The sequence below is a fragment of the Petaurus breviceps genome, unplaced genomic scaffold (assembly GCF_028583685.1).
Source record: "Petaurus breviceps papuanus isolate PSGF00001 unplaced genomic scaffold, PetGlider_PUasm1.0 90444, whole genome shotgun sequence".
NCBI lineage: Eukaryota > Metazoa > Chordata > Mammalia > Diprotodontia > Petauridae > Petaurus > Petaurus breviceps.
The window spans coordinates 1,537,755-1,564,959 of NW_027187256.1; the positions used below are offsets into that span (position 1 = coordinate 1,537,755).

Sequence of the window (27,205 nt, forward strand, 5' to 3'; positions counted from 1 at the left end):
ATGTGAAAATACACTAGACTTATGGTAACAATTTTAATTTTGATTCAAACCAGCTATTTGGGTACTCTAAAAAGACCTCCTGAAAGAATCTGATAATCATTAAATATCATATTTTGACCAAAGTCTGAATTAATCAAACCGTCTGCTTTGCCTTGTTTTGAAAAGGCTCTTTTTCTGTGTCAGCTAACCCAGAGACCCAATAAAATTGGAAATAGGATTTAAAACAGGCACCTTGAGATCATAAATTCCAAACAGACCCAGCTTTGTCTTGCTTTCAGAGAACACCTCTCCTTATGTTAACAAACCAGAAGAAGCCTACTTTATGGCCTTAAGGATGAGACCCTCAACTGGAGGCATTAACTTGAGTAATGGGACTTGAGTAATGAGACTTTTTCTTATCTTAATATTTTCTGAAAACACCAATATCCTGGATCATAATTTCAATTGATACTTTTGTCAACTCTCTTGTTTTATTGTATTTACCATTTATTCAATTAAGAATATTCCTTTCTCATGCTATTATTAAACATTTATGGGGATCATACATTTGTGTGACACAGCTACTGTGAATTGGGATGGTCCTAAAATGTACTTAAGCTATCTCATTGTTTTGTTTATCAGTCAAGATTCCACTCCTGCACTCCTTGCACAAGTCAGCTAGCTTTGGGGAATAAATTATATAACTGTATATCATTATTTATTTGTGTCCTTTAACCAAATCTTTAATAGAGGTCAACAAAGCAGACAGTCTAGGAAAATTTTAAAGCAAAAATAGCCCTTCAATTATAATGAGTCTGGATTTGAACTCATATCTGACTCCAGGACAGGTATTCTATATCTTATGTCAGCAGCATCATCAACAGAATCATTTTCTGGGCTATGAAGAGGTGAAAAATATTGCCAGGGACCTTTCTAAGTGGCTGAAGCAGGAAGCGACCAACAAACCCCCAAAGCCTAGATCCCCTCTTGATTTTCCTGTTACTTGATGGTAATGTATCTTTGGGGTTCAATGGTGAAAAAACCAAGATCTGATTTATTGGGGATTTCCTCTCACCCCAGAAGGTGAAGTCATCCTATCCACATGGCTTCTATGACTCATTGGAATCTAGTTCTTCACACAACAGGTACAAGATTTGTCTTTTACTCTGTCCAAAAAGACATGGTAGGAGCAGAAGGATTATTTCGCTCAAATCAATTCAACTTACTAAATTTAATTCATGGAAAGTCATTTCAGTTCATTTGGATACATTTATTAAATTGTGTTTAGGTTTGGAAAACATATAATATTTAGCTAAGGCTTAGGCTATGACCCATAGAACTTAAAATCTAATTTGCCTCAGAACATTTAAATTAATGATTAAAAGAAATTAAAATACAAAGTGCTTCCAAGTGCTACTAGACAGATTGCCCTAAATCCAAGGAAAGAAAGATCAATTCTTTTAATCTGGATCATCAGATTTCTCAGAGAAACTATCTCTGCTCCAGAGGAATTTCATTTGCCTCAGGTCATGGTTAAATCACACGAATCCAACAATCATCCCCTTTTCTCTATCTGACTCAGTTTATTAACTACACAAGAAAGCCATCATTTTGTGTGGGTCCTTTTTGCTCATGTGTGCACATGTATTTGTGTTTGTATTAATCATAATGACAAGGACACTATAACCCACATGGGCTAGGAGGGAACCCATAAGATACTCACTTGAATAGAAAGATACCTATGGGTTATGTTGTGGGATGCAGGATGGGGAAGAGAGAGAATTTTTATGAAGGTAAATAGAGGAAAGACAAATATGACCCTCAGCATGGAATCAGCCTTTCCCCTTCTCTCTTTGCCCCCAGTTCCTTTCCTTTGATACTCTTTTCAAATTCAAGGTTTCACACACTTTACAAGTAAACCTGGTCAGGGAATAAGTAAATGTTTGCAAAACCCAGTAAAAAGTAGGAGACTGTTTCAGTGCAGGGTGATCTTCAGGCACTGAATAGAACAGAATAGGCACATTTGTGCAGATGTGTTAGGGGTGGGGCTCAGCCCAGACTCCCAGTGCCTCACCAAGCCCAGGCACTCCAGTTCCCAGTAGGAGGAGGAGTGGGAAGTTTGAACTAACACTTTAAATTCTGTGGATTCACAATTGAGTCAACAAATATTTGTTAAGCACTTACATAATAATGAAGATTTAGAGAAGAGGGGGCATTAAAGCTCATCTACTCCAACCCCCACATTTTTCAGAAGAGGCAGCCATGGCCTGGGGAGGTTAGATAACTTTCCCAAGGTCACAAAGACAGTGAGTTCAGAACTGGAATAGAATGTGGGTCCCATGACTTCAAGTTCAGCCCTCTTACACTGCACCACACTATCTCCTCAGGCACTGTGTTTCTTGAGGAAATAATTGCCCTAAGAAGGCAAGAATATAGTAAGTCAAGAATCTGATTGGATAAATCCACACCACACTCGAACTGAGACAGGTCTTGCAACCCAATAAAGGAGCAGAACTAAGAGGAGATGACCAACCAGTCCTCTAAGAATCAGAGAGGCCTTGGCAGTTCCTCCAGATCCTGCTCTGGTGTCCCAAGATGTGCTGAACAACTGAAGATGAATGTGGGATTGATGATAGTGTCGCCCTAATAGGTCCTGGATAGGATCAGGTGACTGCTAGTGCCCTCAGGCTGCAATAACACATTGAATAAATCTGGACATATTGACCCCAGGGTGCCCTTAGGAAATATATGGAACAAAGGTCAAAATAAGTCATATTCAGGCACAACTCTTACGGTGTTGAAGAAACTCATGCTTATGCCAAGAGTCATCATAGACCAGAGATACAGGTGGTGTGAACAGACAATGACAGCTAAGTGAGGGCAGTTCTAAGGGGTGGCTGCTGAGAGCTAATGAATGCTTTGAGGCTGTCATAAGGGAGGACACCCAAGTCACAGCAGGGTGCCTGAAGTAGAGTATGCATTGGAGGGTCTGGTGGTCAGTTTCACAGTCTCTATCCACTACTCTCTTTGCACCTCTTTATCACCTGAGAGTCTAATTATCCTGCTCTCTCCCCAAGGCAGAGACTGGAAAGCCTGTGGGAGGGACTCCAGCTCATTTCCTGGCTCTAGCTTGCCAAGGGCAGGTGAAAAGGGAGGGAGGCCTTTTCCCTAGGAACTGAATATATTAGAAAATGAAGAGGCTGTAGGGAACTAGAGACCTCCACAAATAACCTGCTGAGGACTCTTTGCAGGCTCTGAAGATGAAGTATTGAGTTGGACCCTTCGTTTGAGGCAGAGGCACCTCTGGACTATGACTCAGGCAAGGAGGGCATATGGAAATCCACCTCCAATGAAGGGAAAGGGTAGTGGCTGAGGACTAGCTATTTCCCAGAAGCCTTTTTAGGGGATAGAGGTAGATCACTGAGGTGACATGTCAAAAATTGTCTGCTTGATGATTTGGTTTTAACTGATGGTTCAAGTTATTGTGTGGAGAGGTCATGGGACTGAGGGGGAGGGCTCTGGGCAGTGAGGACTGGTAAGGGGCAAAGAAGTAATGTTATTTGCTTCTCACTTCTAAGGCCTCTCAGGGGTGGGAACTGTCTTCTTAGATCAAGATTAGCTCTTTCCTCTTAGAGAATAGGGTCAAGAAAGTACTTAGATCTGGATGTAGAACAGGGGAGCATAGTCATGATGTATTTAAAAGAGGGAATAGGTTGTAAGTCTCCAGAAGAGTATTTCAGTGTCTTTTTTTTCTTTCTTCTTTTTTTGGAGGAGGAAGGTAGGGCAATTGGGGTTAAGTGACTTGCCCAAGGTAACATGACTAGTTTTGTGTTAAGTGTCTGAGGCCGATATGAACTCAGGTCCTTCTGACTCCAGGGCCGGTGCTCTATTCACTGCGCCCCAATGTCCATCAATTTCTCCCTCATCCATCCCATTATCTTTTCCTTTATATATTTCAGGTCCATCAAAGCATACACTCCATATTCCCTGCATCACATCCATTTTGGTCTCTGTTTTTACATCATTTTGCACAAAGACATACATGGTTCATCAAAAATGTTTATTGAAGGAATAAATGTCCAAGTGGATCCATTGTTGAGTTAGGAAAGAAAAGGTTGACTATGACCTTTCAGATTCCCAGGACTCAAGGTGGTCTTTCCAAGAATGACTTTGATAGCCCAAAATATAATGGGGAAAAGGCCTTCTAAAAGGAATATAGAATATGAGATCCTGAGATGAGCATAAGATGAGAGATTTAGAGCTGGAAAAGAATTTGAAGATCATTGGACATTCCCCTCATTTTGCAAATGAGGAGATAGACCAAAGTTTAGGTGACTTTCCCCAAGTCACAGAGATAATCTTTTTTTTTTTCTGATTCTCTATTGTAGTTTTCTCTCCAGCTACTCTGATCAACACAGGCAGCCATAAGATCACTCACCTTTGGAGCTAATGTTAGAAATACAGGAAAGGTCATCAGAGAAATCCCAAGAAACTGAGTCATTCAATCTGGTATCAGTATTTTGGAATTTAGTTAAAGCCTTAACCAGCCAGTTAATTTCTCAGTTTATGAGTCAGTAGGTCATTCAAAAGGCTATTAGACTGCCCAACTAGTGTGTCAAGAAGCTAGCACTTGGTCAGTCTTTCAGATGATGTCACTAATCCCATCAAATTCAAAGACCATTTCCCTAGATACTTTGTCACTGCTTCTCAGGTAGTCAGTTGCTCAGGTAGCTACATGTCACAATGAATGGAGCTCTGGGTCCAGAGTCAGGAAGTTCTGGGTTCAAATGTGGCCTCCGATACTTATTCACTGTGTGACCCTAGGCAAGTCACTTAACTTCTGTTTTCCTCAGTTTCTTCAACAGTAAAATGAGAATCATAATAGCACCAACCTCCCAGGGTTGTCGTGAGGGCCAAATGAGATGATAATATTTGCAATGTCCTTTGCATGGTGGCATTTCAAAAACACATATTCTCTTTCTTCCCTCATGGCTAACACACTAGCTATTGTATCCTACTTGCCAGTGAAGATATAGAGTGCAGGCTTAAAGAACAATCCTTTGAAAAGCATTAGCATGTAGAGAAAAGAACATTAGCTTTAAAATATAGAACTTCTGATTCACATTTAGTATCTGTATAATGATCAATAAACCATTTAATCCAAAGGAGTCTCAATTTTCTCAAATTATGAGAATGTTATATAGAACTGTGACTACAGAGTCAGCAGTAAGACCTTGGATCTGACACATAATTGCTTATATGACCCTGGTTCTTGGACTTAAATATATGTGTGCTGTAGGCATTTTTTTTATTCCAAGACATTAATTTTGAGAGAAGATGGTGACCTGCATTAGTACTGTGTTTCCCCGATAATAAGACCTATCCCGAAAATAAGCCCTCCCCTTACTGTGTAAGATTCCTCTAAAATAAGCCCTCCCCCGAAAATAAGCCCTATTGAGATTGCTACTGTAGTGAAGGTGATCCCCTGCGCTACACGCTACATTACAGTACCCTCTGTATGCACCGCCCCCCCGTGAAACACACGCCGCGCTCCGAGCTGCATCCAATCAGAGCTGCAGCAGTGAGCACGTCATCCTGTTCTTCCCCAGTGATTTGCTTATCGAATAAAGGTACATTTTTTTGTTCACATTTACCTGTTTATTAAAATTGCTGTCAATGTTCATTAAAATAAGCCCTCTCCTGAAAATAAGCCCTCTGGTGTTTTTCTGTCCAAAAAAAATAATAAGACAGTGTCTTATTATCGGGGAAACACGGTAGATAGCGTCTCCTCACCTGGAAGTTCCCTAAACCAATGAAAGAACAGGTCTTGCCCCTATTCCAGATACCTTAATTTGCTTACAGGTGTAAAACATCTTACAGGTATAAAGCGGTTTCATTGAAAATATTAATTTGCTACATAAATTTGAGATGTTAATGTTAACATCATTGACCCTGAATTTAATAAGGTAAAATATTTTGCTTATTTCATGTAATGACTGGGTATAAAAGAATTCCTACATCTCTCTCTTGTTCATTTGGTCACTCAGCCAAAAGCAGGTCCTGTCAAGGACCCAGAGGATGAGAGATGGGAGAACCCTAAATTTGATGATTACAGGGACTGATCCATAAAGAATGAGAAAAAATAGAATAGTTATCTTTTGAGAGCTCAAATTTAGGGCAAAACATCTATATATGGTCAATTTAAGCAATATTGGAAAAAATGTAATTTACATCATTTGTCCACCATAACCGGATGAGCAGTTAATGAATTTGTCATTGGTTCATTGCAGTGATGCTGCTAAATTCCTAAGTAACAATAGCATTGATGATTCTTTTATATAAATAAATATAATTTTTAATATGTAACACCTAGTTATAAATAACAAATGACATAATGTATGTAAACTGATTTACAGGCATTGATTTGCCATGTTCCCTCCAGCTACTGCTACTGTGGTTATGAAGCAAGGCTTGGAAGTGCAGTCTGACAAAAGGAGCATTGGATGATTTTCCATAGTTAGTTAGATGGCCAACTATTGCTCCTTTGAGTTGTGATTATTTACCTTTGCTATAGAAAGGTGCAGTAACTGAACAGGCCAAAGAAGAAGCCAGAATATTGCCAGTACCTTAAAGATAGGGTCTGTCTAATAGGGAGCAGATTGCTTATCCTTAAATTCTATGCTAATATGGTTATTTTCCTTCAATCAAAAATAAAAACAGAATCAAGTGTGTTGCAGACATGATAAATTGGTGAAAAAAACAACAACAACAACAGACTGGTCAAAGGAAAGGCCTGTATTCCTGTGGTCACAGCAATAAGGGAGTCTTCTTCTTGATCTGCAGGATTTGGAGTATGTGGTTCAATATCAGCTCTGCCCCATTCCTTCTGACTGGCTTCCCAGGCCTGGAGGAAGCCTACCACTGGATCTCCATCCCTTTCTTTGCCGTGTACACCTTTGTGATTCTGGGCAATTGCACCCTCCTCTTCCTCATCAGGGATGATCACAATCTCCATGAGCCCATGTACTATTTCCTAGCCATGCTGGCAGGCACTGACCTTGGGGTGACTATGACCACAATGCCCACTGTATTGGGGGTCCTGTGGTTAGATCACAGGGAGATTGGCCATGGGGTCTGCTTCTCCCAAGCCTACTTTATCCATTCACTTGCCGTAGTGGAATCAGGTGTCTTGCTTGCCATGGCTTATGATCGATTACTTGCCATTCGGAATCCCCTGAGATACTCATCTATCCTCACCAACAGCAAAGTGGTAAAGATTGGGGTAGGGGCACTTCTTAGAGGCTGTTTGTTTATAGTTCCTCCAATAGTTCCCCTCCATTGGTTCCATTATTGCCATTCCCATGTTCTCTCCCATGCCTTCTGCCTCCACCAGGATGTCATCAAACTGGCCTGTTCAGACATTACCTTCAATCGCATCTACCCAGTAGTTCTGGTTTCATTTACCATATTCCTAGATTCCTTGATCATCCTTTTCTCTTATATACTCATCCTCAAGACAGTCATAGGCATTGCCTCAGGAGAGGAGAGAACCAAAGCCCTTAACACTTGTGTCTCCCACATTTACTGCGTTCTGGTCTTCTATGTCACAGTGATTGGCTTATCTCTCATCCACCGTTTTGGAAAACATGTGCCAAGTGTGGTTCACCTTGCAATGAGCTATGTTCACTTCCTCTTTCCTCCATTAATGAACCCCATCATCTATAGTATCAAAACTAAGCAGATTCAGCGTAGCATTCTCCGTATCCTCTGTCTAGGCAAATCCAAGCCCTAATCACTGTTCCTTGGGATCCCCCATACAGACAAGTAGGGTCAATATTTTTTTCTACCAATAGGAGCTCATTGTGCTCTTAGAAGCACTGAAGACATTTAGCCATTAAGAAATGGTTTGTAGCTTCTAGGATTGATTAGGAGATTGCATTACGAAGGTACAATCTACAATTAGTTCTGAAATGTGAGATTAAATAACTCAATTTTCAGTTGGAATTGATTTAAAATTATAATACTGATTTAATGTTAGATAGGAGGACTATGTCCCTGTTGGAGTCCAGAATATTCCTGAGGATATTTACTATCCTCCACTAGGCTGAAATATTCTTCAGGAAAAAGTCTTGCCTCCCTGACTATTCATGGGTTCTGTAAATATGATAACGTTGTTCTTCACCTGACCAAATATTCTTAAGGGTGTAAGGTCATGCATGCTTACAGGTTTAAAATTCAGGATTCCAGAAGATAAAACCACAACTTCCCCCCGAAAAAATCTGAAAGTATGACTGTCTCTTGCTTCTGTCCCTTTCTTTCAGATAGTTAGCTCTAATCTTCATACAAAGAATAAAACATCATTTGTTCTTACTGTGATATCTGAATTCATTCTATTTCTGGACACTTCTAATAGGATGTGCAGAGAACAAATCAGGGGTTAGGATGGAGAGAGGGAAGAATTTATTTTCGTAGATCAGTTCACCAGCCATTCAGATTTATCCACCTGCATGAAGCACATACCTCCATATACTACATGAGTATATTAAGCTTTATAAAATCTCAGAATTGTAGATTTGAGTGAAACCTCAGAAGTCATTTAGTGTAATAAATACTTGAGCTGAATCCCCTCTAAATACCTCATCAAACTAATCTTTTAGTGTCTGTTTAAAGACACTATAGTTTAAAGTTCCTATAATGGGAGAGGCCATCAAATTGAGATATCAGGTCCTAGAGAGGCTGATTCTTAAGAACTCTCTTCTTACATCATTCTAAAAAAATGCATTACTCTGCCTTTCACTTTTCCCTCCACTTTTGCAATTTTTGGATGCATAAAAAAAGCCCAATCCCTTTTCAAGCTTTACGTATTCAAGCATTTGGAGACTGCAAGAATTTCACACTTGAGTCTTCTCTTAGTTTAGGGTAAACATTAGACTTGTCCTACTTGAAAAATAAACAAACAAACAAATGAAAAAAAATGAAGAAAAAACTTCCTTACACCTAGAGTTATCTGAAAGACAATAGTTGCCAAGGTCAGCCTTTCAAGGAAATGAATTCACCTTGACTGGAGGTCTTCAGAAAAAAGTGCTGGATGACTACCTGTCAGGTGTATTGAAGAGGGAAATCTTTTCCATGTATAGGCTGGACTTAATGCCCTCTGAGTTCTCTGAAATTCTGTGATTCTATGATCCTTTGGTATGGGGTTGTCTGGCATTTCAGAGATCCTAGAGAAGACTGTGCAATTCCCTGGGAAGGGAAGCACCTTCTGTTGGAGGCTGAGAAAATGGTAAGAAAGGGAATGGAAGGAAGTGTGGGATGTAAGCAGGACAATTCAAAACCACTAAAGGAACCTATAATTAGAAGTGAATGAGTCTTCTATTGGAAGCTGAGGGGAACTGCTGAAAGTATGGAAAATAGGGAGAGCAAGTTAACATGGTGCCATCTACTGAGAGAGGAAAAGAGTGAAACACAAGTGGAATAATGCCAGATGGCAAAAGGCATCCATGACAGGAAGATCAATGACTTTGAAGAGGGACTGAAAGTAAAAGAACTAGAATGAACAGCAAAGGGAGGACCAATGCATAGGAAACCAGGTGCCTCTGGTAAGAGACTGAAAATATTTGGGATTCTAAGAGATGGTTTTTATTGGTGGTAATGATCATTTCTATTGACTCTAATTTGAGTGTTTTTTTTTACTATAAATAAAAGTGTAAATGAATATAGTCATACTTTAAGCTTTGTGAACCCACAGACTTATACGGGGAAGAGAAGACTATACTAGAGTATAAGAAGCTTGTCAAATGCTTTACTTCTAAGATTATCTAGGTAGATCTGATATGTCAGAGAAGTGAAAAGTCCCATCAAATTGTATCTGTCACTCTTTATTATTCCTTATGGGTCCAGGCAGAACACACAAAAGTCCTTCAAATACTTGCAGACTGCTCTAACATCCAAATCTGTAGGTTAACTATTCTAGGTTCTTTCAAGCAATCCTTAGAGGATGTCACCTTCAAGTTCTTTGCCATCTTCTATATGCTTTTCATCTGACTGATAGCCCTGCTAAAGTACAGTGTTCAGAACTAAACACAGTCTGCAGATCTGATCTGTCCAAGGTAGAATATAACACAATTATCATGCCCCCTTTCCTGGAAACTATGCTTTTTGAATTCCAGTGTAAATTCACATAACTTTTGTGAACATCATTGTAATATCAGTGAAAATCAGTTTCACACTATTATTTCATCATGAAAATAAATATTTATAAAACATCTATCTTGTTCTGGACTCTGTGATCCCTGCTGAATATCATGCAATGGTAAATAGATCTCAGCATCTGACCTCAAAGAACTTCAAATCTAATGAGGTGGTGGGTTGGGCTAGGAATTAGATGCATACATTTAAATGTTTCACAATTCTAAAGCAGTGTGTGTGCTCCCTGTGGTTCTCCTACCTACTTTAGTATTCAACATCAAAGAGATGCTGAGACAGAGAATATTAATCATCTAGCAATCAAACTTCTGGTAAAATGAGTCTTTTAAAACTTGACTTGAATGTTCTCCAAATAACAGTTTCATCATCTGCCTCTAGAACTATAGATGAAGACTTTCAAGGTTGGGACATCCAAGCAAAACAGATTCTCCACTAACATAGGAGAATCTGGGGACAAATCCTGCTCCTCCCCTCATCCCATTGATGAAGAAGCACTGAAAAAAGACCTTAGAAGACATAACCATGATTTCAGAGGATTGACAATGAAGATAACTTCTCACTTCTTGTAAATAGGCAATAGACTCCATGGCAAAAAGAAACATGTTTTTGATGTGACCAACATGGTAACTTGTTTTGCTTTATTGTGCATATTTATTACAACAGTTTGTTTTGCTTTTCAGTTGGGGGAGGTGGGAGTGAGAAAGAACAAACTTTTTTTTTTTTAAGCAATTGGGGTTAAGTAACTTGCTCAAGGTTACAGGGCCAGTTTGTGTGTGTGTGTGTGGGGGGGGGGTGTTAAGTATCTGAGGCCAGAACTGTTCCCAGGTCTCCTGACTCCAGGGCCGGCTCTCTTACTCACTGCACTACCTAGCTGCCCTAAGAATAAACTCTTCTTAATTAAAAAAAATGTACGTTACAACAAACACAAATATTGGCATTACTAAATGGAACAATTGGACTACATGAGAGAGGAAGAGGTTAAGTGCAGTGAGAGTTTTTAAGAAGCACAGGTCTTTGCCACGTATAGCTTGGCAATAACCCACTGAGAGATACAAGAGGTAATTATTTATTCCAACTTTAAGGTAAAGAAATTGTAGTTTAGAGAGGTTGAATGACTACTAAACATATATAGAAGGTAATTGAGATTAGAGTTCAAATCAAATAGACTTACTAAGGTACAAATACATAAATATTCACACAGTCTCTCATATTCAGACATGCTTAACAGCCACAGCCAGAGATATGCCCATGGGCCAGACACTCCTGCCATTCTCTCAACATTCCCCTGTTCCCATAAACTATCTCCACTGGCACAAGCAAGGAGGAAATTGTGACTCTTACATCCTGCTTAAAACACCCTTTCATTGGTTATCTCTTCTATAAGATTAATCTTTTGTTCTCTGTCTCCAGGATCCTCTTAACCACATTCCTTGTACCCATAGATCTAGAAGTGGGATGTAGCAAAGAGTCCATCCAGTCCACCACTCCTATTTTATAGATGAAAAAACTGAGATCTACCATCTCTGGCTTCATCATAGAGGTCTATCTTAACATATTATTTAAGGATAGCTGATCTGGATTGTCCACTGACTCTGAGAAGGGATTCTAACATTTTTCCACTGGAAGGAGAGAGAATAGCTATCATGTGGATCTGTGTACACTTAACCTCATAGTGGAGAATATGGGGGGAAGATTCAGGGAAAAGGCATTGCCCATAATTGATTATTTCTATTGCTCTGCCCATTTGGATCCTTGAAATATAAAATTTTCTCTGAGTCTACAACCTTAAGGGACCATTGAGGATTTTAATAACATGTCCCAGGTGCCCTGGAAAAAGAGCAGAGTTCAAATATATGAAAGGGTCAGTGGTAATATTAGTTTATAGCTGGCTGTAATATAAGGAAGATCAACCCATGGACACTTAGGAAAATAAAGAAAAAGTGGATGCCTCGCTGAGGGTGAGAATGTTTGCAGAGCTGGTTAAAGAAGTTGATAGAGTTATAGAGACATAGTCAGTGGGTCCAGAAATTAGTGAAGTAAGGCCAAGGTCTCAGTGCTCTTCTCTGAGCTTAAGAATGTGCTTCCTAAATACTTACCCCAAACTCTTATCGTCCTTATCACTCACCCCCTCTTTTCATTGTTGGTTCTCTTTCTTAAAGAATGATAAAAATTAGGACAGACTAATAACCTTGGCCATAGAATAGTTTGAAGAACAGATCTTCCTCCAGTCCTTTTCCCCACTCCCATCTTCCCTACACTACAGTTTTTCTACACTAATCCTTTCCACCAAGCCCAAAGTGACACATACAAGCCCCTGAGAAATCTTACTCTATCACGCTAGGCATACGGGAGAATGAACGGAGTTGAGCAGCCCGCTCTTATCTTCTTACCACCACACATGCTGTTTGGGGCAGATGCTATGAGTGAGGGAAGGATCAGATGGACAGCGGAACTGCAGAAGTCTCCAAAAGTAAAGACCAGGAAGATATAAGAAATGTATGCATTGCATGAAAACATACTAAAAAGAGTCCTCTTCCATGTACAGATGGGAGCAGCAAGGAAACAGCATTAATCTTTAGGTCCCTGAACGTGTTGGTAATAGAGAGTACAGATATACTCAGTAAATTCTAGTGCTTCATAAGTCACTGGGAAAAAAAAAAAGTTACTCATAATGGACCAAAGCACAGGTGACTCATTCCCTGGAGACATGAGCCATGCTAGAAATTAAATCTGCCCCTAGAAAGGATCCAGCATATTCCTATATAGCACAGCCACGACATTCATTAAAAGAAGGTCTGGCTGTCATGTTTTCTGCTGGCTATTTTCAGTCTGTATGGTGCAGTATACTGGTTGTTGTTCAGTCATTTTTCAACTGTGTGAGGCAGTGTCAACAGGCTAAATTTAGATCACTTGTTTGTTCTTTGGCCCCTATTTCATTATCTCTCATCCTTGTACTCTGATTCTCTGTGGGCATGTCATAATACATAATTTATTAGAAAATCTTGAATTCAAGGAAAGTGTCATTTTTCACTTCATGTTCCCAACACACGACACTATGCTTTGAACATAGGAGTTGATTACAAAACCTTGGTTGAAATGAATTTAACATTTATTAAGCAATGATTGCATGTAAATCATTATGGTTTTCACATATAGGTACTGTACCTCTGGTCTCATTGGTATAAAGAACTCTGGAGGGACTCAGTTACCTTTACCATTGCACACCAGCACCTTCTCTGCAGTTTAGAGAGTCTTAGAGAATTGTACAGAGAATTAAGAGAGTAAATGACATGTCCAGGGCCATGAAGGTTGTACATATCAGAGACTTGAAGTTAAGTCTTATGGACTTCAAATTAGCTGTGTATCTGCTATGCCATATGTGCGCTATAAAGTTATATAACACATACAAAACCAATGATTATCCAAAATAACAAATGCTACATGCTTAATTTATAGAAACCAAATAGGTTATTGGTATGGTATAGTATATGGTTATAAAACATGAAACATTTGATCTGGTCCTCATCACATAGGTAGCATTTAAATGACCATGAACTCTAAAATGCTTTCTAGGCATAGGGAAAGTCTAAAGAAGCAGGGACACAGGTGGGGGGGGGGCGGAGTACAAGCCCTATATGGGAGATGGTGAACAATCTAGTTTGGATGGAAATCAGTCATGTGAATTAGGGAGTGTGAGATGATGGTATATAAGGAATATGTAGCCAGATACTGCTAGGCTACAAGTACCAGGCTGGTAGATTGCATTTACATGATAACCTGGATGTCTAGCCTTGTGCTGAGAGGAAAGGATTTCACAGAATCAGAGAATTTCAGAGCTGAAAGGGAACTCATATTTGCACTTGAACAAGAACCCATGCCACAATAAACTTAACAAGGGGATCATCTCATATTTGCCTGAAGGTTTCAAACATGGGGAAATCCAGTACCTATTAGAGCAGCACATTGTATTTTTTTATTAGCTCTAATTGCTACAAAGTGTTTCCTTATATAAAGCTTAGCTTTCCCTCCTGGTCACTATGTGTATTACTCCTAGTTTTGGCTTCTGAGCCTAAGTACAGTAACACTAACCAATCTTCCAAATAATAGTCCTTCAAGTACTTGAAGACAGCAATAATATCCATGGTAAGCCCTTCCACCACCCAAAGAGAGATACACTTTGTCTATCTGGAGGGCATGAGTAGAGAAGATGACGGAGAAAAGAGAAGGTATGGATTGCAGAAAAAAAGTGGAGGAGGGAGAAGAAGAGGAGAAGGAGAAGAGAAAGATAGCAAGATCTTATAAGCACAGATTCTGAGCTAGTAAGGGCCTTAGAGGTCATCTAGATTAATCCCTTTTATTTTATACATGTGAAAAGCAAGCCCCAGAGATGTTCAGGAATTAATCCAAAGCCACAAAACTACTAAGTGGTAGAGCTAGAATTAAAACAGATCTGACTCCGTGTCATACACATTTTTTGACAAAGTTCGGTCATGTGAGGGAGAAGGAGGGAGAGTGGACATTGATTGGATGCTTGGGCTGAAAGGAGAACAGGGACAGAACTCAGAAGACAAGGATCTCAAAGTGATCTTATCAGTGTCCTAAATAAATCCCGTGGGAAGGATTTTGTCCTTGGTAAGGTAGAGGTTAGAGATATGAAGGAATCAGTTGCTATCAGGAATCTCACCATTTTGTTCATTCATTTGACACAGATTATCTTCTGATCCAAGGGACATTGGTTGAAGGCTCTGGGTGACTGTTTTTGTTTTGTTTTGTTTTGTTTTGTTTTTTTCGTTTCTATACCTAAGACTGCCAGGAAGAGAAAAATCATCTATGGTACCTAGTGCTTTGCCTCTCTTTACTGACAATGATACTATTTGAGTTTTTAGTCCATCTTTATACGAAAGACATTCTACTTCCTTGTAGGCACTGAAGGAGTGAGTATTAAAAGTTTGGAGCTCCATAGTTCAGGGGAATATAGCAATAATAGTTTCATATTTGGATTTATTTTGGGCAAATTAAAAGTGTCAAGGCCAAAAAGGAAATATTCCTTCTTTTCTTTCAAGAAAAAAGATATGCCTTAAATTCTTTAACTAGGAAAATGTGACCTTTCCAGGAAAAGGAATAACACTCTAAATCCAGGAAGAAAATAAAAAGGACATTGCACAGTAGAAGCAGTATGAGAACAAAATGGATCTAAGTAAATTATAAAAGAAAAAAAGGAAGGCTCAGAAAGGATTTCTGTAGAGCTCTCTAGTGGGAAATAAGCATTCTATTACAGAGTTATCTTTGGGATTTCTGGGCAAAAGTGAAGGCCGGGGGCAGGGGGGAGATCCTGGCAACAACTATGGAGACCAGAGGCAAATAGGTTACTCTAGATCTAGGGCCTTGAGTAAAATCAGAGAGAGCTCTCCAGTGTCCTGAGAAGTAACGGGGTAAAGCTTGTCCCTTTTGTATGGCAGAGAGGCTGAGATCAAAAATGAGTGTTAAGGGTGTCTGAGGTTAAATTAAGCTATCCCTTGCAAAGACCACAGGAGATATGAAAATTCCAGACTCAAAGGGCAATGGAAGGCGAAGTATTGGAGATCATTAGGCTTAGCATTGGGACTAGAATACAGATTCTTACCTGTAACATATATCAACTGTAAGATAATAAGCCATATATTATTGCGGAGGCACCACATTAATAATCTACACAGTCTACATATGAGTATTTCCTTAAAAAATCATCCAAGAGGATGTTGGTAGCCTAACAACTGTCTTCAAAAAGGCAGGCTAATGAAAATAGAAAGAACTTGTGTTATCAGAGACCATAACTACACTGGACTCCTTTCTTCCATCTGCATTGGTACCACTTTATGCCCCCATATTAGCTCAGCCTCCTTCTTGATGATTAGCTTTCCAGGTCTGGATCAAGCTTCTCACTGAATCTCCATCCCCTTCTTTGCTGTATGTCCTCTGTGGGACTTAGCAATAGAATTTAACTCTTTCCCATTAGGGATAACCTCCATGAATCCATGTCCTACTTTCTGCTCATGCTGATGGCAAAAATTTAAGTAGTGACTGTGACCATAGTGCCCACTGTGAATTGGGTCCTGTGGTTTTATCACAAAGAAACAATAGCCTTCTCTTTGGTTCTACTAAGTTTGCTTCTACTAGGTCTACTTTATTTACTCATTCTCCACAGAGGAACCAGGGTCAAGCATCTTACTTGCCAGTGCCTAACACCAGTCAATCTGTTAATAAGCACTTATTAAGCACTTTCTATGTTCCAGGTACTGTGCCAAGTGCTAGAAAAAATATAGGCAGAAAGAAAGACCTTTCCTGTCCTCAAGAAACTGACATTCTAATGTGGGAAGGCCATACATTAGAGGGACCTGAAAAAAGGAGATAGGAAGTGGGTGTGGGAAAGAGGTGGAGAGATGAAGGTATCTGCAAAGTGGGCATAGAAAGGAAAGTGTAGGAAGTCAGGAATGCAACCTGGAGAGGAAGGAAGCCCTAGTTGACCTGCTTATACTACTTCAAATGGAGCTTCTTAACCGTAGGGGGGAAGGGTACTTCCAAAGTGGAGGGTGAGGGGTATAGTAAATTTAAAGAGTGAACAGGTTTCTATGGTACTGTGGAGAGAGCCCCAAGAGTTAGGAGTGCAGCCAATTATTACCTATTGAGATATATCTTCAGTCTCACTAACTGCAGAGTGGTGAAGATAGGGGTGGAGTCACTGCCAATGGACTGTGTCTGCGGTTCCGCCAATAGTGCCCCTCCATTGGCTCCCTTACTGCCATTCCCATGTTCTGTTTTATGCCTTCTGCCTCCACCAAGATGTCATTATTATACTGGCCTGTACTGATCTCACCTTCAATTACATCGACTTTGTTTTCTTGTCTTTTACTTTCTTCTTGGACATGATCATCCTTTCCCCTCCTATACTAATCTTCTGTGGATGAGAGGGCCAATGCCCATTCACATCTATATCTCCCAAGTCTGCTGTATTCTTGTCTTTCATGTCAGTGATTGGCTTGTCTCTCTTCCACCATTGTGGAAAGCAGTGGCATGTGTGGTTCATATTGTCATGAGTTATGTCTATATGTCTATCGTCTCTTCCCTCCATCAGCTAATATCCCATCATCTACAGAATTATGACTAAGCAGTTTCAGTATGGCATTCTTTTGCATGCCATATAAAACTAAGACAGGAAAAGCATTCTTTGGGATCCCCATTAAGGGAAGAAGGGTCATTTTTTTATCTTATCCTGGGCATGTCATAAGGTCTCAAGCATTTCCCCTCACGATACTTAACCTTTAAAGGATGATTAGGGCCACTGTTTACAGTAAGATAAACATTTATCACATGCTTACTATGTACCAGGCAGTATGTTAAGTGTTAAGGATACAAATGAGAAAAAGAAAGACAGTCCCTGCCCTCAGCAAGTTTATAGCAGGATGACAATATACAAAAGGAAGATGAAAAAGCAGAGGGAAATTCCAGGAGGTACCCAATACAGGGGCATGATGAAAATAATGGTGGAGTTGGAACCAAGTAGATCAGTTGGTAGAAAATGAGCTATGAGGTAATCTAGTCCAATCTGTAACTTCTAAGAAACCTTTGCTACAACAACCTTCTCCCTTCCCTTTCTCTTAATCTCCCCTACTCCCTTGTAGCACCAATAATATATTCACATCACCTACAGAAGCTATGAATATGCAGGTGTAATTCTGAATCTCAAAATATAACAGACTTTCCATGTGGAAGACAGAACCAAAACTTTTATTCTAACACCAGAAACTTGAATCCCAACACCAGAAAGCCAAATTCATCACAGCAACAAAGAAATACACACACACACACACACACAATAACACTGCAGAGGGCACAATCCCTTGCCATCTGCAAGCTTTTCCCCTCTTAGGGCCTTCTCACAAAGGAACACTCCTAGCTCTCTGCCTGCTTCTCTCTCCTTCAGCTCTAACTGCTCTGACCAATTTCCTCTGGGCTCTGTTCCACCCTTCCTGCTACACACATTCAGCATGCTCCTCCCACCACAGGCATCATGTAACTCAAACTTTTATGTCTTAGGCTGCCATGTGACTCAAGCAGGTCACATGGGCCTATTCATGGATGGGAAAGATCTTCCCATTTACATTACCATTTCATCTCTCTGTTCCCTGCCCTGGCCTCCCCCTCTACTGCCTTGCAAATAAAACAAATAGATGATCCACTATCTTCTGTTTAAAAATCTCCAATGCTAGGGAATTAACTACCTCCTTGGGGCTGATGTCATTTTCCAGCAGTTGAAATGTTAAGAATTTTTCTGTGTGGCTGTTATATGCCGACTCCCCTACATCTCTTCCCCATTATCCCACACAGGACAGCTAGGTGGTACAGTGGATAGGCCTGGGCCTGGGCCTGGAGTCAGAAGCACCTGAGTTCAAATTTGGTCTCAGACACTTACTTGCTGTGTGACTCTGGCAAGTCATTTAACCTCTGTCTGTCTCAGCTTTCTCAAGTGAAATGGAGGTAATAATACCTCTTATATCCTAGGACTGCCGTGAAGATCAAATGAGATCATATTTGTAAGTTGCTTAGCATAGTATCTGACACATAGTAGGCAGTTAATAAACTTTATTCTGTCCTCTGGACAGGTCTATTACCTCTTTTACATGATTAGTTTTCATAATAGACATTTCAGAGACAACAGTCACATTTCCCCCTAGGTCTTCTCTTCTCCAAACTTGGTATTCCCAGTTCCTTCTATTAATCCTCTTATGAGTTGATGAAGGAAGTATGGTAAAGAGGAAAGGACATTCTCTGTGGGGGAGGACCTGGGTTCAAATCCCCCATCTGACCCATTACCTGTCAACTTTGGGCAAGTCGCTTATCCACTCTCAGACTCATAGTCCTTACCTGCAAAATGGAAGAATGCTTTCTGAGGCAGTTATACATCTATGATCATATAAACACAAGGCCCTTCCTTATCCCACTTGGCCTCCTTTGTAAGCTTTCTAGTTTATCAATAGTCACACAAAATGGGACAGTCAGACTTGTCCAGTGTTAGAGACAGAGTGAGGTGGAGGCAGAGTATAATGGAAGAAATGTCTTCCACATACTAAACTCCTGATTGTGTCTTTTGTAGAGCTGTATTTCTGTGAAATTCATTGATGGCAGACAGATCCTCAAAGTCCAAGTCTTATTTAAACCAAAACAGAAAGAAAAATGACCATTTTAAACATATTTTCCATAATTTTTTTTTCTCTTTGATGTAGATCACACAGCTTCCTTCTGAAAAAAGAATGACAAGGAGTGGGAGGAAAGGTCAAGTTCAGAAAAGGTTGATTCCGGTGAACCCTTTAGTAGTTTGATAAAGCCTAAGGATCTCTTCTCAGAATGTTTTTTTTTAAATATATATGAAGGAAATGTTAAATTTAAATTGCAAGTTTGGGAAAAAGATCAGCCTTTTTTTCTCTAGGAACACAGAGTTCCCAAAATCTGTCTGAGATCCTCCTTGGAGAGTTACATTCAGTCAACAAGCATTTATTAAGAACCTTTTATATACCACTTACTGTGCTAAGTACTGAAAGGCAAAAGGCAATCCCTGTGCACCCTCAAGGAGCTCCCAAATGGTAATTTGAATAACTTGACTCATCTGATTCAAGATAAATCACAGAAAAGTGAGAAACAATTATTACTGTTAGAGCTATATCCTTGGGAAGAGGTTCACTGCATGCCCTAGTGAGGAGGGGGACAGGAGAAAAAATCGATATTAATCTATGGGGTTTAGTTTAGGCATTCCTCCATCTCCTTGGGAGACTTTGTGTGGGTAAGATCTGGAGCCATATATGGGACAGGCAATACAAAAGAAGACATCAGAGGCAGTGAACGATGGGTTGGAGAAGTGATGCACTCTGGCAATGAGACGAGAGTGAAAGTGGTTCTGGGGAATGGGGAATGACTGCCATCTTCTGGAGACTGTGGAACACTGCAGGGATGGGAGCTATAGGGAGGGTGAGCTGCAGATAGAACAGGATGGGCCAAAGGAAGCCACATTGGGAAGCAGGGAAATATGAGTCCTTTTATGACAGCTGAAGTGAACCTCAGGAAGCCTGGGCTGCAGGCGGAAAAATGTATCATGACAAAAGAAACAACCAAATGGCTACCAGCTTCTGAGAGGGGGACAGCTACAGGAAATATGGCCTGCGAGATGGTAAGAGACAGCCATGGCAAGAAGCCAGAAGGGATATCTGTGATTGAATGGAGAGAAGGGGGAGCTAGAGGAAAAAGTTACCCTTGTACATGGAACCAGGGGAACCCATCACCCCAAGCCCTTACCTCCTCCCAGAGCCCTATACGGGGGCACTTCTGAAAGTGATTGAGTCTTGCTAACACACACACACACACACACACACACACACACACACACACACACCACAATACTTATATTTAACAGTTAATAATGTAATTGTCAATGGGCTCTGATGGGAATTTGTTTGCTTCTTTTGTTCTGTAAATAAACCTGTTCATGCTCTAAAACTTGTGAGTCTATATGTTTGCACAGAGAATTGACAAATATATCCTTGGTTGCAGGAAATTAAGGGGAAAGGATAGCATGTGTGTCAGTGAAATTCTAAGATTAGTTATGTGAGGATGACATGCCTGAAAGTGATAAATTACTTAACATGGGCCCAGGCTCTTAGTGTTAGGAATACATTGATACACTATTTTAACAGAAAATCCCTCCCACTTCACATAGTCACCCATCTATCCCATTGGGGATTTTTTATTTAATTTATTTTTAAATTCAATCAGCTTTTTAATTTGATTTGGTAAATTATTACCATTTTAAGAAAACACCAGTGAGTTAAGTGCGAAGGTTTTATGAGCTTCAAATGAGAATGCATATAATGCACTTCAAAAACCTTAAAGTGTTACATAAATGTCAGTTGTTGTTGTAGTTGGCTTACAGGAACCAGGCCTCCAATCTGGTCATGACTTCATTTCCAGAGTCTTCTACTATATTCCTGCTGAGTCCAAGCAATGTTTCTAGAGTAAAACATGGGTGTGCTGGTAAATATTTAATAATCAGACTTTCTATACTTCTCAGTATTCATATATTCATATTTTCTTAGAGCACAGTAATATTCCACTATATTTATAAACCACAATATGGTTAGCCATTTCTCAGTCAATGATAAATTACTTTGTTTCTGATTCTTTGTATTAGAAAAAGTGGTGCTATACGTATTTTGATGTATATGGTGTTTTTCTTCTTATTAATTGTCTCTGTGTGGAACAAGTCTAAAAGTGGCATCTCTGGGTCAAAGGGAATAGATATTTAATCCCTTTGTTTAACTACACTTTTCTAATGGCATCAGGGATTCATCTTCCTCAAGCTTTGCCCTAGACTTTGTTTTTAACTCTGTATGCCCTGAATTTCACCATCCCCCTTCAATTTTATTCCACTTATTAACTGCTTTAATTGTTTCAGTAGTCATTGATAAGAATGATCAACAATGGAGGCTTCAGCACAGATCCTTGGACAGTCCACTGAAGACCCCTCCATCCAAAGATAGAAAGGGAGAGAGAGAAAAGAGTAGGAGAAAGATGTATGGCATAAGGAATTTTGTTCTTGTTGTATTTGCCTTTCTTTTTGAAGAGGACCCTGACATCATGGAAATGATGACATCATTTGCAGTTAACTTTGATTTGAGTGAGGGAAGGCTGTTCAAGGTCACCAGTCTGACTTTCTCCCAGAGCCATCTGGGTTAAGTGGCCAGATATTCATCAGGATGACTGGAGATGGCCCAGGATGCAATGGAATATCTTGGCCCTTTTAGGTTAAGGTCTTTTGAGGTTCTCACTTTAAGTGAGTAATGCCCATTCAGTGGATAGGCCTCTTTAAGAAGTGAGTGAAGGGATGACCCCTTTAATTTAAAATAAATAAACAAAACAAACTGGGAGGGGGAGATCCTCAGGGATGCCAATTAAAAGAAAAACGCAGTTACTGTAGACATTCATTCTAAGAAGGAAGCAGGAAAGAGATTTTTTATTATGATAATTTGTGAAATACAATAGATTTCTGGTGAAAATTTTAATTTCAGTCCAAGCTAGTTGTTTGGGTACTCAAAAGAGACCTCTGGAAAGAATCAGATAGTCTAGGAAATTTCTGAAGTACAGATAGCCCTTCAATTTAATGTATAATTGATACAGGAGAACTATGAGGAATATTGCGGAAGGGGTAATGAGGCTGGATTTGAACTCATATCTGACTCCAGGACAGGTGTTCTACATCAAGTTTTCAGCATCATCATCAGCAAAATCATTTTCTGGGCTATGTAGAGGTAGAGAAGATTGCTAGGGACCTGATGGAGTGGCTGATGGAGAACAAGCAGGAAGGGAAGGAAAGTGAGTTTGGAGCTGGAATCAGAACGTGGGTCCCATGACTTCAAGTTCAGCCCTCTTACACTGCACCACACTACCTTCTCAGGCACAGTGTTTCTTGGGGAAACAATTGCCCTAAAAAGGCAAGTATATATTAATTCAAGTGTCTGATTGGATAAATCCACACCACACTCGAACTGAGACAGGTCTTGCAACTCATTAAAGGAGCAGAACTAAGGAGAGAAGGACAGCCAGTCCTCTAACAGTCAGAGAGGCTTTGGCAGTTCTTCCAGATTCTGCTCTGGTGTCCCAAGATGTGCTGAACAGCTGCAGATGACTATGGGACCGATAATACCTGTGCTCTCAGGTTACAACAACACCTTGAATAAATCTGGATATAATAAGCTCAGGGTGCCCTTGGGAAATATATAGAACAAAGGTTAAGGTAAGTCATATTCAGACACAACTTTTGGAATGTGGAAGAAACTCAGAAGCCTTATGGTAAGAGTCTTCATAGAGCAGAGATACAGGTGGTTTTGACAGAGAAGTGAGGGCAGTTCTAAGGGGTGGCTGCTGAGAGCTAATGAATGCTTTGAGCTGTCATAAGGGAGGACACCCAAGTCACAGCAGGGTGCCTGAAGTAGAGTATGCATTGGAGGGTCTGGTGGTCAGTTTCACAGTCTCTATCCACTACTCTCTTTGCACCTCTTTATCACCTGAGAGTCTAATTATCCTGCTCTCTCCCCAAGGCAGAGACTGGAAAGCCTGTGGGAGGGACTCCAGCTCATTTCCTGGCTCTAGCTTGCCAAGGGCAGGTAGGAAGGGAGGAAGGCATTTTCCTTAGGAACTGAATATATTAGAAGATAAAGAGGATGTAGGGAACTAGAGCCCTCCTTAAATAACCTTCTGAGGACTCTTTGTAGGCTCTGAAGATGAAGTATTGAGCTGGACCCTTCGTTTGGGGCAGAGGCACCTTTGGACTATGACTCAGGCAAGGAGGGTATATGGAAATCTCCATCAGTGAAGGGGAAGGGTAGTGGCTAAGGACTAGACATTCCCCAGAAGCTCCCTTAGGGGAGAGAGGGAGATCACTGAGGTGACATGTCAAAAATTGTCTGCCTGATGATTTTGTTTTAACTGATGGCTCAGCTTAGTGTGTGGACAGGTCATGGGACTGAGGGGGAGCAGTGAGGACTGGTAAGGGGCAAAGTGGGTAGATGTTATTTACCTTCATTGGCATGGACTTAGGGCTTCTCATTCACTTCTAAGGCCTCTCAGGGGCTGGAACTGTCTTCTTAGAGCAAGACTGCCTCTTTCCTCTTAGGGAATAGGGTCAAGGAAGTACCTGGATCTGGAAATAGAACAAAGGAGCATTGTCATGTCATGTTTAAGGGAGGGAAAAGGTTGTAAGTCCACAGAAGAGCAATTCGATGTCTGTCTATTCCTTCCTCATCCATCTCACTATTTTTCCCATTATACTCCTCAGGTCCATCAAAGCATGCACTCCATATTTCCTGCATCACATCCAATTTGGTCTCTGTTTCTAAATCATCTAGCATAAAGACATACATGGTTCATCAAAAATGTTTGCTGAAGGAATAAATGGTCAAGTGGATCCATTGTTGAGTTAGGAAAGAAGAGGTTGACTATGACCTTCGAGGTCCCCAGGACTTAAGGAGAAGGTCTTCCTGAGGATGACTTTGATAACCCAAAATACAATGGGGAAAAGGCATTCTGAGAGGAACATAGGATCAGGTATCCTAAAACAAGATCCTAAGAGAAGCATAGGATAAATGGTTTGGAGCTAGAAGTGAATTTGAAGAACATTGGACATTCCCCTCATTTTGCGAATGATGAAAATAGACACAGAGTTTAGGTGACTTTCCCCAAGTCACAGAGATTATCTTTTTTTCCTCTATTCTCTCTCTCTCTCTCTCTCTCTCTCTCTCTCTCTCTCTCTCTCTCTCTCTCTCTCTCTCTCTCTCTCATTTTTCCCTCTGGGTACTCTGATCAACACATGTAGTCTTAACAGGACTTACTTTTGGAACCAATGTGAGAAATGCAGGAAAGGTCATCAGAGAAATCCCAAGAAACTGAGTCATTCACTCAGGTATCAGCATTTTGGAATTTAGTTAAAGTCTTAACTAGGCAGTCATTTTCTCAGTTTATGAGTCAGTATGCCATAAAAAAGCTGTTAGGCTACCCAACTAGTGGGTCAAGAAGCTTGCACTTGGTCAGTCTGTCACAAGATATCACTAGTCCCATCAAATTCAAAGAACATTTCCCTAGATACTTTGTTAGTGTTTCTGAGCTAATCAGTTGCTCAGACAGCTACATGGAACAGGGGACAGAACTCTGGACCAAGAGTTAGGAAGTTCTGGGTTCAAATGTGACCTCAGACACTTATTCACGGTATGACCCTAGTCAAGTCACTTAACTTCTGTTTTCCTCAGTTTCTTCAACAGTAAAATGAGAACAATATTTTAACTACATCCCAGGGTTGTAGTGAAGATCAAATGAGAAGATAATATTTATAACATGCTTAGGACAATGGCACTTTATAAATAGTTATTCCCTTTCTCCCCTCCTGGCTAACACACTAGCTAGTGTATCCTACTTCCTTGTGCATATATCATAGTTGGCTTGGGAGATTGATGGTCCCTCAGATAGATACTAAGGGATACCCGCAATTAAGGAATAACATATGGATCATTATGTACCAAAGGAAACTGTAATTTTCCCTCTAATTGATGGCAAGCTACCTGGGCACATAGAATGTGTTGTTTTTTATTTTCGTATTCTAGGTAGCTGAGTACCCTCCTATACACAAAGGAGTCACTTAACAAAAGTTGAATGAATTGAACCTTTGTTCTCCATAACACACATAAAAGGAGATGGACTGGACCTGTGATTTCATTGGGAACTCTCAGATAAGAAAACTCTCTCTAGTAATAGAAGTCATCACACTACCTGAAAATTTCATTCTTAGATTTTTGTGTAGAGCACTGAGAAGCTAAGGAATTGTATCCATGGTTATACAGCTAGTATGTTCAGAGGGAAGTTATGAACCAGGCTCTTGGCTTCAAGACTGTCCCTCTTTGTACTATACAACACTGTCTTTCAACATATACAAAACACATTCTATTAAAATACTGAATAATATATGGGAAGTATAAAAGGTAATTAAATAAAGTGGTATGAGAAGAATGGTAGAAGAATTGGAAATGGATTGGAGGCTAATAGGAATATAGAGTCAGAGCTGAAAGGGACTGGGTAAGTCATCTATTTCTATTGACTCGCTTTACACATGAGAAAACTAAATCCCAAATAATAACAGTGACTTTTTCCAAAGTCATAGAGACAGGAAATTTCAGAAGTAGTATTTGAAATGTTTTCTGACTTCAAGACCCATTCTCTTCTAACAGTGCCCAGGCCAAAAACCAATGGAGGCATTAAAAAAAGAAGAGAGTCAACTGTGGTTCATTCTATTATCAAAGCTCCTTGTTCTTTCAGTTTTTGTTGAGTCCTAGTTACTATGTGCAGGGCCTTATCTCTGGTAAGGTGGAGGGTAGGAAGAGGTTGAAAAATGAAGGAGAAACGATATCTGTCCTTCCGGATTTTACAGTATTGTCCATCCATGTTACACAGGCATGTCTTGATTCAAGATACATTGCTTGGTGTCTCATGAGCCCATGTACTATTTCTTTTGTTTTTGGAGGGCAACTGGGGTTAAGTGACATGCCCAAGGTCACACAGATAGTTTTTATTTTAAGTGTCTGAGGCTGAATTTGAACTCAGGTCCTCCTGACTCCAGGGCCAGGGCTCTATTCACTGCACCACCTAGCCACCCCCATGTACTATTTCTTATTGCCATTCCTGTGTTCTCTCCCATGCCTTCTGCCTCCACCAGGATGTCATTAAACTGTCCTGTGAAGACATCACCTTCAATCACATCTACCCAGTAGTTCTGGTATCATTTCCTGTATTCCTAGATTCCCTGATCATCCTTTTCTCTTATATACTAATCCTCAAGAAAGTCATGGGCATTGCCTCAGGAGAGGAGAGGAACGAAGCCTTTAACACCTGTGTCTCCCAAATCTACTGTGTTCTGGTCTTCTATGTCATGGGGATTGGCTTGTCTTTTGTCCACCATTTTGGAAAGCATGTGCCACATGTGGTTCACATTGCAATGAGCTATGTTCACTTCCTCTTCCCTCCATTAATGAGCCCCATCATCTGTAGTATCAAAACCAAGCAGATTCAGTGTGGTATTCTTTGCTTTTTCTCTCTATGCAAATCCAAGACCTAACCAGTGCTCCTTGAGATCCACCATACAGGAAAATGGGGTGAATATTTTTCTGCCAATAGAAGCTCATTGTGCCCTTAGAAGCACTCAGCATCCCTCCTAAAGACATTTAACCATTAAGAAATGCTTCACTATTGTAAAACAACGTGTGTGCTCCCTGTAATGGCACCTATCTACTTCAGTATTCAATATCAAAAAGATGCTGGGTCAGAGAATATTAATCATCTAGCAGCCAAACTTTTGGTAAAATGAATCTTTTAAAACCTGACTTGAATATTCTTCTAATAATAGGTACATCATCTGTCTCTAGAACCATAGTTGGAGACTTTCAATATTGGAACA

At 40.2% G+C, this 27,205-nt stretch overlaps 3 protein-coding genes and 1 pseudogene across 3 annotated transcripts in view; all 4 read left to right on the forward strand.

The window, feature by feature from the left end:
• Positions 1 to 27,205, forward strand: part of LOC138177722 (hemoglobin subunit beta) — a 297,632-nt gene that overhangs the window by 215,429 nt on the left and 54,998 nt on the right. The gene's annotated exons all lie outside the window — the stretch shown is intronic.
• Positions 1 to 27,205, forward strand: part of LOC138177723 (hemoglobin subunit epsilon) — a 277,438-nt gene that overhangs the window by 215,422 nt on the left and 34,811 nt on the right. The gene's annotated exons all lie outside the window — the stretch shown is intronic.
• LOC138177769 (olfactory receptor 51B6-like) lies at positions 6,833 to 7,771 on the forward strand. The gene has a single exon (XM_069108976.1). It carries the CDS (start codon positions 6,833 to 6,835, stop codon positions 7,769 to 7,771), a length of 939 nt encoding a protein of 312 aa, XP_068965077.1.
• LOC138177770 (olfactory receptor 51B6-like) lies at positions 12,539 to 26,866 on the forward strand (annotated as a pseudogene).

Bases quoted from the DNA above. Each gene is read 5' to 3' on its own strand.
- LOC138177769 (XM_069108976.1), top strand. From the start codon at position 6,833: ATGTGGTTCAATATCAGCTCTGCCCCATTCCTTCTGACTGGCTTCCCA.